The sequence below is a fragment of the Eucalyptus grandis genome, chromosome 4 (genome assembly GCF_016545825.1).
Source record: "Eucalyptus grandis isolate ANBG69807.140 chromosome 4, ASM1654582v1, whole genome shotgun sequence".
Taxonomy (NCBI): domain Eukaryota; kingdom Viridiplantae; phylum Streptophyta; class Magnoliopsida; order Myrtales; family Myrtaceae; genus Eucalyptus; species Eucalyptus grandis.
The window spans coordinates 27601594-27620101 of record NC_052615.1 but is presented as its reverse complement, the minus strand read 5'-3'; the positions used below and the strand labels follow the sequence as shown (position 1 = coordinate 27620101).

General features: G+C 40.7%; 2 protein-coding genes and 1 pseudogene across 2 annotated transcripts in view; 2 read left to right on the top strand and 1 right to left on the bottom strand.

Annotated features, from left to right (window-relative positions):
- LOC104428858 (metal tolerance protein A2-like) overlaps positions 1 to 18508 on the top strand; it is a 39422-nt gene that overhangs the window by 118 nt on the left and 20796 nt on the right.
- Positions 4 to 4314, top strand: LOC120292896 (annotated as a pseudogene).
- Positions 7933 to 10180, bottom strand: LOC104443082 (protein DMR6-LIKE OXYGENASE 2). The gene is made up of 4 exons (XM_039311432.1): positions 9957 to 10180; positions 9563 to 9810; positions 8522 to 8843; positions 7933 to 8282 (listed from the first exon to the last, which is right to left on the bottom strand). Exons 1-4 carry the CDS (start codon positions 10164 to 10166, stop codon positions 8031 to 8033), a joined length of 1032 nt encoding a protein of 343 aa, XP_039167366.1. The 5' UTR covers positions 10167 to 10180; the 3' UTR covers positions 7933 to 8030.

Here is an 18508-nt window from a genome sequence, read left to right as displayed (position 1 = left end):
CCTTCGATGGCTTCTCGTGAAGTCCTCTCTGCGTGTTCTAGTCGTCGTTTGATTCTCGTCGGGTTCTTCTTTTGTTTGTGGGAATTCGATCGATGGGTTGTTTTGCGAATGCGGTCTGAGAGATTATGTCGATCTGTAGCGGGAGGAGGAGGAGGCGGCTTTGGACTTTTCGGGGGTGTGCAGGGCGTGTCTGTGGGTGTTTTGCGAGATGGGTTTTCGTTGTAGTGGGTTCAGTGCGAGTTTCTGGGCTTTGCATGGCTGATGCGTCGCGTGATTATCTGTATCTGTCTCTGGAAGACTTGCTTGCGTCGAGTTTTGCGAAGGGTGTTGTATTTTCCTCGTTGCGGACATGGGTTTCTTTTTTTTGTTGTTGTTGATGTTTTTGTTTGTTGTGTTTACGCGCACGCTTGATAGAGATTCAGCAATTGAGAATTCGTATGTTCGAGGTTTGTTTCTGCGGTTGTTTTTATTCGTTGGACCTTGTGAAAGTTCTTTGCTCTGTGTTGTTGTTGTTTTATTTTTTTTTACTGTCAATTTGCTCCACATGCCTGGTTTTTTGGGTTTTCCTTGCATAATTTTAGGTTTCAGTGTTTGTATATGCGGTGGAAGTCATTGAGGAGTGCATTCGATTTGCTGGAGTGGATAAGTTTCTATGATTGTGATATCTTTGCTTGGTTTACATGCTTGAGTGGTGTTTTCTTCTACTTGAAACAGAGTGGATCCAAAATTTGTGATGGCACGTTGAATTTCAGGGGCGATTGTTGCTTGGATGGTTGATAACGCCAGTTATTTTCTGTGTCGCTTGTGCTTTTTTTGATATCTATTAGGGTGACCCATGGAGTTGACTATGCTGGATTCAATGTATTTTGGGCAAAGTGTCCTAGCTGTTCAGAGTTTAGCTGTTCTGAGTTTTTTATTCTACTTTAATGCATAACATTTGATGAACTTCTGCTTTGATGCTTAGCATAATGGCAGTATAAATGGATGATGATTGAAAAGAGCCAGGAGGATTAAAATATAGTGAAAAGTGGACAAAACTTCTGAAAGTGACCCAGTCACGGGCATGGCCCATGGGATAGTAGATTTTGCACCATGCTCTATCAGTTATGGCTTGAGTCAAACTAATTACATCTGCTCAAAACTCATTGTTACTGAATCTTTGCAAGTCTCAGATATTTCTGGCTTTCAAACTATTTATAAGGATGTGAGTTACAATCTTATTTAGTTCCAAATGTCCCAATCTGAAGTCTGATTAGTCTGAAACATGGACGGTGGAGAATCTTGGATAGTGTTTAATTGTCATGTATGGGATTAGTATATAGAGTTCGATTATCGTTGTCTAGATTTTAGAGTCTCCTCTGATATAGATGTGAAAAGGATGCGGCATCGTATATACTTGAGAGGGATGGGGAGAAAAGTGTCTGGAGTGGGAATCCCAGTATTGCACTTATTTATGACATTTTGGTATAGCTGTAAGTTTTCAGAATTTTATGGTATTAATTAGTCACACAATCCATATGTGTGCCAAGACATTGGTAAGATTCCAAGCTTAACAATTTTTGGTTTGAATAAAATTCCTGTTTACTTTTCATTCAGTTGCGCACTCGCCAGTTAATTTTATGGACTGCTACTAATTTTTGCATCATGTAATCAAGGAACTTATAGGTTAGCAAAAAGAAAGATAATAATAATTCGGCATAGTGAATACTGTTCCTCAAGCTAGTTTCATCATTACATTAATAGTTGCAGGCTGTGGTTTGGCCAACAGTAGTTGCATCACTAGCATCAATTAGGAATTTACATGTCATGCTTCCAAAGAGTGGACAACTAGATGAGGATCTTGCTGCATTATGATATATGCTTTAGAGACCACATGCAGAATTGTCCCAGTTATCTGGAAATTAATATGCTTTCCAGTTGGGTTTGTATATCAGTCAAAAGGTGAGTAATTCAGATAGAGGCGATGTTTGGGCCATTGACATATATGTGTTGAAAATTCTATTCATAGATTTAGATACTCATTTAAAGTGCATTAGTTTATGGTCATGATGGTATGTTTGATGGCTTTGGTTTGAACTTTGAAGTAACTAGAATTCTAAATGTTCATTGAGAGGCATTTGAGGCTTCTTTTTTTGATGAATATGAAGGTGTACTTTGGAATCTGTCTTTTGGGAATCTTGCATCTATCAAAAAAAGATTACTGAGGTATTAAATTGTGATACTTTTAAAGATTAGACTCAGCGCTATTCACAGATTGAAATACTGGAATATGAAATAGAGAAAATTCAAACGATAAGTTTCCATGAGATACTTGTCTTTTTGGTATCAGACTGGAATTTTAGGGTAAGCTACTTTTTTCCTTTTTCTTTCTTTTATTCTCTGCTTTTAGCATAGAGTGATCCAGCCTTTGAAGTGTAAGTTTATCCTTTGATTCTATGTGGCATGGGGCTTATAATTTGGCACGTCACAATCAAATGACTCTGCAAGCTGCATATTTTAATATTCAACCGTTTGACATCACATTTCCTTACGCTAATCTGTTCTTCATGTGTGTGCATTTTTTATCTAGAGAGATTCTTCTAGATTACTCTTGTTTTAATGTAAAGTGGGTATATATGTTAAATGAAATACTTGGCATTTGCATTAAATCCTTTGACATGTTATTCTGGGATTGTTTTCAGATGGAAGCTCGGAGGGGTGAAAGTGGACATATAATTGAAGTTTGTGGGGGAAGTGCCAGCAGAAACAGGCGCAGGCAGGATAAAAATTTGTGGTGAGGCACCCTGTGGATTTAAAGATTCTAGTGCCAGTTCTCACGATGAAAAGGAGCGGTCAGCATCTATGAGGAAACTTTTGGTGGCAGTTGTCCTCTGCATAGTATTCATGGCTGTAGAGGTTGTTGGAGGCATCAAAGCGAACAGTCTAGCAATTCTAACAGATGCAGCTCATCTATTGTCAGACGTTGCTGCATTTGCTATATCCTTATTCTCTCTGTGGGCTTCAGGATGGGAGGCAACACCTCGTCAATCCTATGGTTTCTTCAGGATTGAGATTCTTGGTGCTCTTGTGTCTATTCAAATGATATGGCTTCTTGCTGGGATTCTCGTATATGAAGCCATCGAAAGGCTGATCCATGATACAGGTGAAGTTCGGGGTTTTCTAATGTTTCCTGTTTCTGCCTTTGGTTTATTGGTTAATATTGCCATGGCACTCTTGCTGGGTCACGGTCACGGTCACGGTCACGGTCACGGTCACGGACACGGTCCATGGCCACGGTTACGAACATGGTCACGGTCATGGTCAAGGCCATGATCACGATCACTGGCATAGTGGAGATGGTCATGACCATGGAAGCCATGACCATAATGACGAGGATCATGCTGGACATAACCAAAACCCCAAGTCACAGCTGATGCACATCACCACCATCATGATAAAGAATTTCTGGAACATCATCATGAGCATGATCATCATCATGGCCATGAAACTGATCTTACAGAGCCATTGGTCAAGGCTTGCTGTGATATCAATAACGAGAAAGAGAGTGGGCCAAAACAGAAGAAGCAATGGAATATTAATGTACAGGGTGCTTATCTTCATGTGCTAGGAGATTCGATTCAGAGTGTTGGTGTGATGATTGGTGGAGCGATCATATGGTATAAGACCGAGTGGAAGATCATTGATTTGATATGTACCCTTATATTCTCAGTGATTGTGCTGGGCACTACAATAAGAATGCTTCGGAATATTTTGGAGGTTCTCATGGAGAGCACACCGAGGGAGATTGATGCCACGAGGCTGGCACAGGGTCTGTGCGAGATGGATGATGTGACTGCAGTGCATGAGTTGCACATCTGGGCAATAACAGTCGGGAAAGTCTTGCTGGCTTGCCATGTTAAAATAAAGCGTGAAGCCAATGCGGACATGGTGCTGAACAAGGTTGTTGACTTCATCAGAAGAGAATATAACATCAGCCATGTCACTATTCAGATAGAGCGTGAGTAGATGTTGAGCTAGTGAGATGACCCATCTGTAGTTAGGCATCGATGCACTGAATATATGTGGAGATGTTTGAAGGATCTGGTGATTCAACTTTTCTTGATCACAAAGATGACGAGCACCTACACTATGTTTCCTTGAGAAGCCAGCTGGATCAACACTGAGGTTAAATTTCATTTCTTAATTGTCCAGTGGACATGAAACCTTTCACCATGTATAAAATGCAGTGTGCACGGCCCTTGTTCGCAACTTTTGGACATGCTACCCATGCTTTTATATTGCCTGTGTTAATTGATCTCGAGTAGATGTTTAGCATATGCTGAATCAGGGCCGGGATGCGAATTGCGATTGCAGCCTGGACTCTTTTCTCTCGCTAGGTAGAAAATATTTAACAACGGAGTGAGCATCCTAAATGGAATGGATCGTATTAGTCATTTTTCCTTTTGGAGTGCATATTCGACATTAGAGTCAAATGATTTTGGATCGCCACAGAATTTCTGCACACTAGCTCATACATTTCCACGCCTCATTTCGTTAGTATTCCTTCGGTTCCTCATTTCGCATTCATTCCTCCGGTAATTCCCTTTCCACCACATTCTCTTGCGCTAAGGATGCAGGAGCAATGGCAAAGGATCCATCCTGCGAAGGTGGCAAATGTCTCTCTCATGAGTTAAGACGGCAGTGTGAAACTTATTCTGTGATTCCTGAATGCCAATGCACCCCTTTGTGAGAGACTAGAGTAGCAAGAAAGTCGTAATAGCCTTACTGTATATATATATATATATATATATATATATATATATATTTTTTTTTTTTTTGGTCAATTACTGTATACTTGGGAGATGCAGAAAGTTGTAATAGCCTTTCCTTATGAAAATTTTCATTGCGGAAATACTGAAATTCCACTAACATTGCATCCTCGTCATCTTTTGCCCTACCGCGTTGCTCATGCTGAGAGGCGGTGTGAAAACTTTTAATGTAAGTCGATCATCGACACCGGTCACTCTTCTCACTGGACCGACGGCCCCAATTCTCTCTTGTCCGAGACTCGGAGATGGCCAGCTTGACATAGAAAGTCCATTTTTTTGGGGGGCAGAAATCCAGAAGATACTCCCGGGCGTTCGTCACAATTTGTCACATGAACAACTCCATGGTCATCCTCTCGTCTTCAGGTCTTTTGTTTGCGTTGCCCAGTGAGCTCGAGTACCTCGGTTGTCTGGTACTCCAGTATTGTTGCCGCGTAGGCAACCGTGGGGCTAACAGCTTTCATTTCACATCTCATGGGTTGCCCCGACACTGCTGTTAGCGGAGATCCAATTGAGCATTAGGACAAGGGTCATTTGAAACAAATTGGGATGGAGATTGACCCTCAGCAATTAAGTGTCGATAATCTGCCCCTTTACTCTTAGGGACTGAACATCAGAAACTCGAATCTCACTATTTTCTAGAAGGCCCGAATCGATTTCTTCATCCTGTAGTGGTCCCAACTTATTAAATTTCGAAGAATTATGTGGGTAGTGGATGGGGAATGGGGGAGGGCACTTAATAGCTGAGAAAGTATAATTATCCACAGTGAAAAATTTAAACACAAGTGTGTTCGCCTAGTTCTACACTTTGAAGAAAGATTAAAAAAAAAATATGTGCCTAAATCGCTTAATCACAATGTATATAAAAGCGCACGCCTGCATGCGTACGCCTTTGAAAATGAGGATCAAAACAGGCCGAAAGAGCGGAAGAAGAACGAGGGCACTTGACGGGCAAGACATGAGCTTTCGACTCGAAAGCGATCGGAGCTCCGTAAAGATGGGAGCGTGGAGAGAAATGGTCCCTTCCTCGGCTGGATCTTTGGATAATTCAATTATGATGCTGTCGACATTGCAGCTCAGCGGGGACAAAAGTGCTAGGAACCCATGTGCCTTGCCTTTCTGACCGCAGAAGAGAATGTGGCCGACACTGTCCCTGAAGAGATAAGGGACCTACTCCTTGAGGCCAATTATTTGAAAGCACCGATTGCATGAAAAGCTACTCTCGATTAAGACCACACGCACATGTTAAAGGATTGACCTCAACCGGTTCATGGACTTTCAGAGAGTTACATGACCTTTTAGATAATTGAGTCTCTACACTTGTACCCTTAGATTATTATGAAAATTCTATATCTTTCTAACTTTTTGATATGTACAAACAAAATACTCATGAGTCATGCATGTATGACAAGCAGAAAAAAGAAAAAGAAAAAGTCAAATTAGACTTTTCTTTTCTTGAAAAAAAAAATGGAGGGGCGGTTAGCTCACTAGCGACCTCCTTTGGGCTATCATAAGGGTCCTATACCTTGCACGGATTCTTCGGTTTCAGACCACTCGGTAAGCTCACTACATCCCACCAAAATTCTATCTGTTGAGATGTATATCTATACAAAATACGCTGTAACTAGGTTGTATAATACAAGTTATTCAGAAATTCGCTTACGGCAAGAATTGAACTCGCGATCTTGTGAAATACAAGGTATCTTGTTAATACTAGGCTTGCCATTTTGGTGATCAATGTACATTTATCTTGAAATACTTACCTGCCTCTCTTTTTTACCTCCCTTCATTTGTCGGTTTTCTTGAAGATTGACCTACAGATACATGTAAACTTATGACTGGACGCTAAAATTGGACCAATAGATGCAGTTAAATGACAGCAAAATTGGTAGGTTTCTCGAGGTCAAGATCAGTCAAAAGAGAAGATCAATTTGTTCTTTTGGTTGGCCGAAGCAAAGAGTGCTGGTATGAAAATGGAATTTTAGCAATACTGATAAATCTGAGATAGGACAGCAATGACATTAATCGAGACCAACGGCATTTGATTAACCAATCATCGTTACATATGTAGAGATGAATATTTTCGTTGAAGATATAAAATGTCTCCTTGCCATTTGATTTAATCAGTCAATATTCAATTACTTAATAATGGAAATCCATTTGTAAAAGAAAATAATATGAAAATACTTTATGGACTTATGTTTCTCCATATATTTTGATGTCGTTGATGTAAATCAAGTAATAGAGGTTGCATGTCTATTAAATCGAGTTATTAAAGTAGGAAAAGAACTTAAAATTTCCAATTGCGTTGTGAATCAGAGGTTGTATATCCATGTTGTTTGATATCAATAAGATTTTTTTTTTTTTTTTGGGTCGATAAGAAATTTCCATTCATTATCAAAATAATACATGAAAGGGGACCTTAAAGTCAAACTAACATAGCAAGTTCATAGACTCTAAAACAAACAAAAAAAACATAAATAAGGCGTTTCATTAGAGCATGATTATCAGAGATAATCACAGACTTGTCTTTCAATAACAGATTTGAGATTGCATCTAAACAAAAGGATTGATGGCCAATCGCCGAATCTCATAGCACCATCAGTGACAAGCACATGCTTGGATCTTTATCTGTAATTACAACTTTGCCTTTCGGTGGTGTGTGACAAGGTTTGGTATTCTTAACACCATCACCATATGGGGACATCATAAACATGCTGGAAAAACTTAGATTTGACACCCGTGACACCCGTGAGAGTGGGCTCTTAAGCCAATGAGAAGTGCCAAAACTCTAAATGAAAATGGGTTGATGATCATAGATTAGACATCTAAACTGTTGTGAACACCATTAAAATGGAAGGCGGAGTATTTACTCATTAAAACTCCAAAATTTAGATTTAGATTGGAGAGAAAAGCTCCATATTTAAGATTGGAAGAGCAAAACTACAAGATCTAAATCAAAATCAAAATCAAAGAGTAAGAAAAGAAACAAAAGAAAATAAAAGGAAAAGGAACTAGGAGAAGGGAGAGAGATTTAGGTCGAATCCTTCCCCATCAGAAGTGAAAGAGATGAAGAAAGGTTCAGAGAAGGAGAGAGAGGAGGATGACCGGGGGTGGGGGTGGGGGTGGGGGGTGTGTGTGGCGGAGGAGGGTGTGATATATGGAACAACCTCATTTTTCTCCACATCAGCACTAAAACTGCAAGACCGAAGTTTAGAATAAATTCTAAGCCGAGGGTATCTTGAACATGTCCAAGCAACATTCAGTCCTGAGTCCTCTGTTCCAGAACTTGTGGTAATATTCTTCATAAGTGAAGCTCCTGTAAACCGCAGGATTTTCGTGGTCAATCAAGCCCTGAGCAGGTCCAAATAGGGCTTCTGGTGATGGGCAATAAAAGGTTGGAATGGAGATTCTCTCCCTGTCACAGTTCACCACTGCTCTGTGAAGTATGCTCTTGTACTTGTCATTGCTAATGACCTGAATCAGTAAAAAAATCATGTCCAGTTCCAAGGCTCGTTGAAAAAACAAATGATGAACTTGTGCAAAGAGATGGAATCAATCTTCATCAGCCAGAACAATCATGCAATTTTTGTTTCTCTTACTAAGCTAAAAAAAAAGCCGCTCCTTCCTGTTTTTATGATATGTTGTACCAAATTCTCCTCATTAGCTTTAGAGTCTCATCCTGGACATGTTTCAAAAGAGTGTAGCCAAAGTACCTGCATTTGATCTCCTATGTTGACAATGAAGGTGTTGGGGATGGGATCGACAGCAATCCATTTTCCATCCCTAAGGACTTGTAACCCGGGCACCTCGTCCTGAAGTAGGATGGTGATTAAGTTCTGGTCAGTGTGGCCCAGCAACCCGTAGGTGAGCTCGGGCTGTGGGCACAGCGGATAGTAGTTCATAGCCATGTGCTGACCATGCTTGCCCAAGTTCTTGCTTATGTATTCCCTTTCAAGCCCCAGGCTTTCTGATATGGCTTCCAACAGTTTGAGCGCCAGTTCTCTTACTCTTGTGCAATACTCTCCCACCTCCTTCCTGCTAGTCAAGAATATTTAACCGGTAATGCAGTTAAAGTGTGCCAGCAAGCCAAGACACTTGAAGTTTGGCGAAAAAATAGAGAACTTTTAGACATGCTCTTTCTAACTTCCGCAACGTGGTAGTCATAATAAATCACTGGAAAGTACCACTTTCTTTTTCTTGAGTGGCTGACATTCCACGTGGATCAGTATTGTCTATTGGTGAAAATCAGGCTCTTCCCCTTATTTTCTTGGGTCCTACATTTCTTCCGTTGAGAGATTCTTATCTTTCAATCTTTTTGTTTAGCTAATATCAGACTTTAGAAATTACAGTGATCAAGCCTTTAATTTTCCAAACTTCACTGGTGAAAGCTTGTGAAATCCTCATGATCAACGGGAATCTTCAATCGTTTGAATGTCACGAAAATCATGCATGTCTATTTAGAAGGAAGCTCCACCTGATATGGAAAAATCTCGGGCTTGTAAAATAGCCATAAATCTTGTGGATCAAATAAGATCGAGTCATAATCTGAATGGATGATCTGAATAGAAATTGTTTACGAGTGATGATAGTGATAATTAAATCCGTTGTGGATTTTTTAAGGATACACAAATTCGTTCTGTAACTACTGAACCATTCTAATCAGAAAGATATATTAAAATAAAACATTAATTAATGTCGAATATTTGAGTAAAAGATAAATAAATCACATGATGAGAATAAGCTTTGTTTATTACCTGAACGATGGAGGATTGGTTGGCCACTCATGCATGTATTCTTCAAGAGTGTAGCAATGGAGTCTCAAGAAGTCCCTCCAGTTAGACACCTTCTCGGTCTTGATATTAAAGCTAGTCGAAAGCCTGGTCGATTTCGACGGGTCATCAGAGTAATTCTTCAGCCTCTCGCTCTCCGGCAACCGGAAAAATTCCTCCGCTATGTTCATGATGGCCTGCACCACCTCTTCCGGTATCCCATGGTTCTTGATCTGCCAAAGAAAATAATGAGCAGAACCACATGAGACAGAGCAAAAACTCATTATGGAATGATCGCATCCATCAAGTTTTAACTGATACCCTTTTGCTTAATTAGCATTTTTTGGCGAATCCGCAGTGTAATATTCTTATGTCGTACCTGAAAGAAACCATCTCGTCGACATGCTTTACCAATCTGTCTGATAATATCATCACGGTTGGGACCAAAGAGGCCTTGGAGATCAATGAGTGGGATGGTGGAGGCATCTGAGGCCTCGACCTCAGTGAGGTTAGGGCGGTCAGCCTGGGGCCGGATGTAATTGTTGGGCACGCGGTCGATGAGCAAGAGCTTAGTGGCGGGCGTAGCCATCCTGCTCAGCACTGCAAATGATATATCTTTTTGCTGGACACAGAACTCGTGGGAGTCTGCATTTATAGAGAAAACATGACCCATTCTGGCAGATCCGTGTACTCCCCATCCAAACGACTAGAAGGTTGATAGTGCAGGAGATAAGCCTACGTAGGTGAAGATGTCACCAGCCCTATGTCAGCCAATGTGAAGATGAGCTCTCGATGCAGTTAGGCGTCGTTTGAAAGGGAGACGAGAACTATTCGTCCGTTCTCATTCTCACCATTAATCATTGACTTAAAAAAGGACGATGACGTGATCATGCTTACGTGGGGGTGGCCGACGTCAGCTTGTAAATTGCCCAGGCAAGAGCTGTACTTAACCACGCCAACGAGAACTTTGCCCGTCATTAGCTTCTTTCGTACGCATTGAGATGGCGAGATTGGGCGACGATGATGGCCACGACAGATCTTCTCCATATCGAGTTTTCGAGGACGAAAATATTAAAAGCGACAGGAGTGACAAAGGAGAATTCGTTTCGCCTTTTGATGCTTAGCCGCGATAAAAATTGATCCAATGTCGACGAATGAGATCAAAACTTAAATATCTCGAGGTGGGCAGTAATTTCATCGTCAGCCGCTGTCTATAAATCTGTAGATTACATTTTAAATGGGAGCCCAAGAAAGTAATATTATGAGAAACTCTAAAGTTTTGGTTCATTTGTAGTTTGAATATTCCTCATCATTCGCCCAAGGCCGCTAGTTTCTTCTGCAGCTTGTAACTTCTTTTCCGCCCTTTATAATAGCCTTTCTCGACCATTATTATTATTTGGGACTTTTTAGATTTTCGGCTCCATATAATGGTGATCGTGCTGGCTTCATCATTGAATGGGTCGTTATGATTGTAGTCAAAATTTTGGCTCCATGACACATTTATCCTTTTATTGATTTATCCATCTTCACTTCAACTTTAATTTTTCTATCAATTGAACCGAGTGTCGTTTATCAACATTTCATGACTCAACACTAAATAATTTTCTGTAGCTTGATAGCAACTTCTCATCACCTTTGTCGATTATTTGTAGTTACCAACCAAAAAGATTTAACAAAATTTATGTCAATCGTGCCTTGGTCAATCTATTCCAATCTGAGTTGACGGTTAGGAACTTGAAATTTTTTACCGTCAACAAGTTCAAATTGCATTACACAATTAAAAAAGTTCTCTCTATCCTTCAGGGATAGCTTCTTCTCTTGCGCATGCAGAGCTTCTCTTTCGAATTTCTGGATTTCTTAAACCCTAATCTCTTCTTCTTACCTTGGATCTCTCAATGGATTTTCTTTTTTACCAGCTAATTTTCTCGGTACAGGTCACCACTTCGCACTATTCCAATCTCCAGTGTTGATTTGCTCTACGTTGTCACCTTCTCTCTTTCTGCTCCTTTTCTTCTCCATCTTTTCTCTCCGAATTCGCACTGCTTCCCTTCCTCTGGTCACCCATCAAACTACTTGCATGCGACCTCCTCCCACTTATCTTGGGTCCCAATGCTTTCCGCCTTCCTGCTTTTCTCTTTGATTGCTCGGTTTTACCGTTACTCTGCCTCTCGCTGATATGGCACAAGGTGATGAAGAAAATTCGACTCGTCCGCCGCTTTTGTGTCGAGCTTGGGACGACTGTGCTCCCCTCATGATTTGGAAGTTTGGGATGATGAGCCCACTCCTGCGAAATTGAATGAATGCCGTTTAACTCTGATTGGCAAGGTATTTGCTGACTCTCCTGTTAATTTTCAGGCTTTTCAGAGTATTATGAAAAAGGTGTGGCGTACAGAACAGGTGGATATATCTCAGCGTGAAGACGGTTTATATGCAGCGAAATTTAAATTACTTACTGATAAACAACGGGTTTCAGAGGGGGGACCCTGGGTTTTCTCTGGTCGTTTGGTCGTCTTTAAGCCTTGGATCCCTAATACACCGTTGCATTGCTATGACTTCTCCACCTGTACATTTTGGGTGCAAGTCTTTGGCCTGCCCATGGAATTGTGTTCAGAGCCGACTATTAGAAAAGCAGTTATGACAGTTGGGAAAGTCTTAGAAGTCAGAGTTGATGGTCAAGATACATTTACCATGAGATCGGGCGTGCTCGGAATGAGATTGACTTTCGGCATCCTCTCGGATAGGTCGTCTAATTAGAATAAATGATAAGACTCTTTGGCTCGACTTTAGATATGAACGTCTTGCTCATTATTGTTATCTATGTGGCAAGCTGACATTATATTACCTCTGTCCCGAGAAATCATTACTTGCTGATGTTTTAATAGGGGAGGATAAGTTGCCGTATGGACAATGGTTGCGCGCCGAGCTCAAGGAACATAGCCCGTACTGGAAACTATATTATGAGACCGAAGCAGTGGAGGATATTGTGGAAGAAGTGATACCCGAAACTCCCCCAACAGTTGCTCCACCCTTTCCTTTGCTGCCGCCTATTCCTTCCTCTGGAGCATCTCCACCCTTGCAGCCTTGTGCAACTGAGATTCCCCCTGCATAAAAAATGGTTGGAGGCTTACATAATGCCTTGATTCCAGCATCAGCAAAGCAGAAAGGGGTTCAGCTTAACACAAATTCTTTTCAACAGGATAAGATTTTAAAAACTTCTCGACATTTCTCAAGAGCTGGCCCTATTAAAAAACTAAAGCGATATAACCCCTATGATATACTAAGAGTTGTACCTGATGATCTGGATGAATCTTTATTACTGGACACTCCAGTAGTGCAAGCTCCTGGCAATGGAAGTTGGGCATGGGTGGCTGGCCCTCAACAGCCCCCTACTCACAAATGAAACTGATCAGTTGGAACTGCCAGGGGTTGGGCAATACCCTGACAGTTCGGCATTTAAAGGCCCTAGTTCTCAAGGAACGACCTGACTTTGTATTTTTGATGGAAACTAAAAACGGTGAAGCTGTCCTAACTCAGTTGCAGCTTAAGTTGCGTTTTTCTCACCTTCGTTTATAATCCGGTCGGTTTAGCAGGGGGTTTAGCAGTTCTATGGAATGATTCGGTTTCTCTTTCTTTTGAGCGTTCGACACCGAATTACTTTGACATGTTATGTACAGAAGTAGTAGGAAATATTACTTGGCGCCTCACGTGTCTTCACACCCCTGCTGGTGCTCGTCTGCGTCAAGATGTTTGGCAGGATCTCATCAACATCAGCTTTGCTAATACTCTTCCTTGGGCCTGCATCGGTGATTTTAATGAGATTCTTTTTCACTGGGAAAAGTATGGAGGTAGACCAGTAGATTTTACTAGGTTGGCATCTTTTCAATCTGTTCTTAATGATTGTTCGTTAATGTCAATTGAAGCAAAGGGTTGCGCGTTTACGTGGACAAACAATCGTCAAGGAAACGAGTTAGTCAAGGAGTGTCTTGATCGCGCACTATGCTCACTGGAATGGCGACTTCGTTTTCCTAGGGCTGAGGTTTCTGCCTTACCTGCTGTTGGTTCAGACCACAGCCCTCTGATCCTTGACACTTTCCCAATGAGAGGCTCTAGACGATACTACTTTAAGTATGAGTCCTATTGGAATCAGGATGAGGAATGTAGGGACATTATTACTACTTCTTGGCACTCTATCCACAAAGAACACGCTTTCTTTCAACGGGAGAATTCAAGTAGTTTCTTATGCTTTAACGAAATAGAGCCGTTCGAAATTTTCACATAACAGAATCAGGGCTGATGAGTTGCAGCTGCAGCTACAAAGACCTTATAAATCAACGACATATCTTATCTGACCAGACAACAGTTAAAGCGTTGAAAGAAGAACTGCAGAGGGTATGGAGTCGAGAAGAACAATATTGGGCTATCCGTTTGAGACTAAACTGGCTAAAATGGGGAGACAAGAACACCAGATTTTTTCATGCAACAACTGTTCAACGACGTCAGTGCAACCGGATTACTATGCTTAAGAATGATGACAACTTATGGGAGCAGGATCCTACCCGCATTAAAGAAATGGTAACGACTTTCTTTTCTTCTCTATATACCTCCGTAGGAAGTCGTCATTATGTTCCCATCCTCGATCAATGTGATCCTTTGGTAAATCAGGATATGAATGCTCAGTTAATAGCTGCTCTTACCCTGGAAGAGGTAAAGCAGGCTACTTTTCAATTAGGAGCAGCTAAAGCTCCAGGCCCTGATGGACTTAGTGGTTTATTTTATCAGACGCATTGGGATATCATTAAATCTGATCTTTTTGCAGTGGTTCATGAGTTCTTTATTACTGGTATTATGCCTTCCTACTTAAACAGAACTTTGATAACCCTGATTCCTAAAGTTCCTCACCCGAAAAGTCTTGATCAGTATTGTCCTATCAGTTTGTGCAATTTTGCTTACAAGGTCATTTAAAAAATTATTGCCAATCGATTAAAACCCATCCTTCCAGACCTTATCTCAGAGGAACAGTCGGCTTTTGTGGGGGCTAGACAAATTCAGGATAACGTTCTATTGGTTCAAGAAGTCCTACACCAGCTTCGAATTAAGAAAGGAATGTCTACTTATCCAGCTGTGTTGAAAGTGGACATGAGGAAAGCGTATGACAGGGTTGAATGGGATTTTCTCTAAGATTATTTATTAAAATTGGGTTTTCATCCTATTTGGGTGAATTGGGCTATGCAATGCATTTCCACCCAATCGTCTGTGTTAAATTAAATGGGAACATCTTAGTTATTTCCACCCTTCTCGAGGTCTAAGACAAGGGGATCCTCTTTCCTCTTACCTGTTTATTTTGTTGGCTAATCTCATTTCTACACTTATTAAGAAAGCTGTTGCTCTTGATCATATCACAGGAATTAAACTTAATCGGTGGTGCCCTTCCTTAACTCATTTGTTTTTTTGCGGATGATGCCATTTTCTTTCTTCATGGTACTATTACTGAATGTCAAAACCTATCAAATATACTACAACAGTATTGTCTTGCAACAGGGCAGGAAATTAACCGAAATAAATCAGGTATCTACTGTGCAAAAGATTGCCCCTTCAGTTTGCAGCAGAATTTGGCTTCAGAGCTTCGGGTTCCTATTCTAACAAATGTGGGAAGTACTTAGGGATACCGTTAGATTGGGGACGTTCGAAAAAGGATATGTTCTCCTGGATATTAAGCCGAGTTCGTTCTAAGTTGGAGAGCTGGAAAGCCAATTTGATCTCAAAGGGCGGGAAAGAAATCCTACTCAAAAATGTTATTCAAGCTATTCCTCAGTACGCAATGTCTACTTTCAAGTTGCCTATGTCTATTTGCAGATCTATTGAAAGAAGTATAGCCAGATTTTGGTGGCAGAATGACAGAAATAAATCAGGAATTCATTGGAGAAGTTGGGATGTTCTGAAAAAACGGAAAGCAGATGGAGGTTTAGGATTTCGAGATCTTATTCAGTTTAATAGAGCTATGTTGGCCAAGCAAGCTTGGCGTTTACTTAATCAACCTTCGTCTCTCTGGAGTAAAGTTTTTAAAGGTTTATACTTTCATTCCAAATCTTTTATGTATGCGGACAAAGGCTCTCGCCCATCTTGGGGCTGGCAGAGTCTTCTCACTGGTCGGGATGCCATACTACCCAACACACGTTGGTCTGTAGGTGATGGTACATCAATCAGGATACATGGTGATCTGTGGCTCCCTATTGGCATATTACCTGGCCCTTCAAACCGTGAAGAACCCTCTTTGGTGGCTGATCTTATTGATCAACCCACCGCCACCTGGAATGCCAGCCTACTACATAGGTATTTCGACACTCCGGTTATAGAGCAGATCACAACTATCCCTCTCCGACCGCTATCTACCGTTGATCAGCTGATTTGGACTGCCACTAAAGATGGTCATTTCTCTGTTAAATCCGCCTATCATTCTTTCACAACAACAGCAACACAACAGCCAGTAAATAACTCTTCCTCATCTTATCAGAATCCCAGCTGGTTATGGAACAGAATATGGAAAATGCGTTCCCCCCCAAAAATTCGAGCATTTCTATGGTCGATCTATCAAAATGCCCTTGCTACAAGGGCTAATTTGTTTCACAAACATATTATCACTAACCCCTGTTGTCTCCTTTGTGATCAAGATACTTCGGAAACCCTTGAACATTTATTTTTGTTATGTCCGTGGACTAAGCAGGTATGGACGCACCCTGGTATTCATATTCAAATATCTCCTTTGCAACTTCACAGAATTGATGACTGGATAGTCCAGCTAGTAAAATCTCGAGCTTTCGTACCTGGTTTGGAGACTTTGGCCTCAATTCTTTGGCAGATTTGGCGCGCCCGGAATGGCTTCATTTTCCGGCAAGAACGCATTCGGTCGGCTCGGGTGGCTGAGGCTGCACTTGCGGATTCCCATGTTACTCGTCTGCTGACTTCGTCGCTAACGCAAAAGGGTTGCTCCTTACTGAACAGGGGATCTCTTTGGAGGCCTCCAGATCCAGGTTCCTTGAAGGTTAATGTAGATGGGTCGTATCAGATTGGATCACGAGAAGGTACAATGGCCTGTATATGCAGAGACCATCAAGGAAGACTTACTGATGGCTTTTCCAGGAGCTTTCCTGCAGCGTCTGCCCTTCAAGCTGAGATCCAAGCGGTGTCCTTCTCCCTACAACGTCTCCAGCGCCAGGCCTTATCAGATGCTCTGATTGTTCTTGAATCTGATAGCGAAATTGTGGTTGAGGTCCTCAAATCTCGCCGCAAACCGCCATGGGAAGCTCGGTCCCTCTTTCTCGAAGCCGCCTCTTTACTCTCCAATTTTCCTAATCTCTCGCTAGGGCACTGCCGGAGGGAGGCAAATGTTGCTGCTGATTGGGCTGCAAAGGCCCATGATCTTTTTTCCTCTGTCCAATGTTGGATTGTTTTTCCCCCTTTTCAGTTGGTAGACCTTATTTGCGCGGATGCTATTGCCGCCGGATGTAATGGGTTCTCTACGTCAATATAGTTTCCTTCGTTTCTGACCAAAAAAAAAAAAAAAACAAGTTCAAATTGCGAATCTATGTGTCCATACTTATTTTTTTTTTTATTGGAAATCAAGTGGTTTTCATCAATTTCAATATGAAGAGTACAACCTATTTTATTCTCATAGGATGTGCACAATCTCAAATTTATCCTTCTTTTTTACAAAATAAAATTGGTCGTTATCTTTAATGGGAGGAAAAATGGTAAATTCACATAAAATTCGTTTTTTCCTTCATTTTTCACGTCTTTCCAACAACACATTTCAGATCTCAATCATTTGTTTACACTTCGCTTTCCTCCCATTCCAAACAACAATAAACAAACTGTTTTATTTATTTTTTATTTTTTTATCTTTCTATCTCAATTTTCTTTATCTTTATTTCTTTACTACCTTTTTCTTCCCTCACTTAAAATCCTTTCAAACGATGGGTTAATCGAGGAATGCCACTATGTCCTTATCAGCAGTAAAGGCCTTCGGCTGGCCCTTTGCTCGCAGACCCAACATAAGGTAGCAGATTGGGTGGTCAAAATCCAAATCTAAAACACCCTCCCTTCTAATTGGGTATCTATTAAATCTTTGATTAAGAATGAAACTCTTTTTTCGACCAAAAAAATAAAATAATAATAACCGGTAAAGAAATAGACACATATTCTCAGTTTCATCTTAGACCCGGTACTAGATTCGGAATCATATGAAAGTTTTAAATAAACGCTAAGCCGAGGGTGTCTTGAACATGTCTGAGCAACACTCAGAGCTAAGCCTCCATCCCATAATCTGTGATAGTAATCTTCGTATGTAAAGGTCTTGTAGATAGTAGGACATTCATAATCAATCAAGTCTCGAGCATGTCTAATAAGTGCATTTGGAGATGGGCAATGAAATTTCGGGATGGATATTTTTGCCGATCACAGCTATTGACACTTAAATTTTGGCAACCTAGTCATTTATTTATCGCATTAAAAATTATGGATTAATTTTTAACCCCTAAACAAAAATAACATATAGTTTTAGAAGCATTCATTATTTAGTTTATATTATTGTTTTATTGCATTTGCATTGGATTGATTGACGATAAATGAGCGTTAATTTTATGATTTGAAGATAGATATATTTTGGAAAGGATTTGTTCTATTCTTACAATATTGGATGATATGCCGGGAGATATTTCTTGGCAAAAATAAAGGTTTCGGATGAAATATTGAAAAGAGATAAAAGAGGATATGTGTATGTGTATCGACGATATATTCAGGAGGTTATGAGCGAGCAAAAATTGATTTTCATGCATATTGAGAAAAGGAAATTTGAAGCTGATATGGGCAGCTGGGAAAAGTTGAAAAATGAAATGAAACATTCAAATAAAATCCTTTCTTGGCCTATAAAAGAGG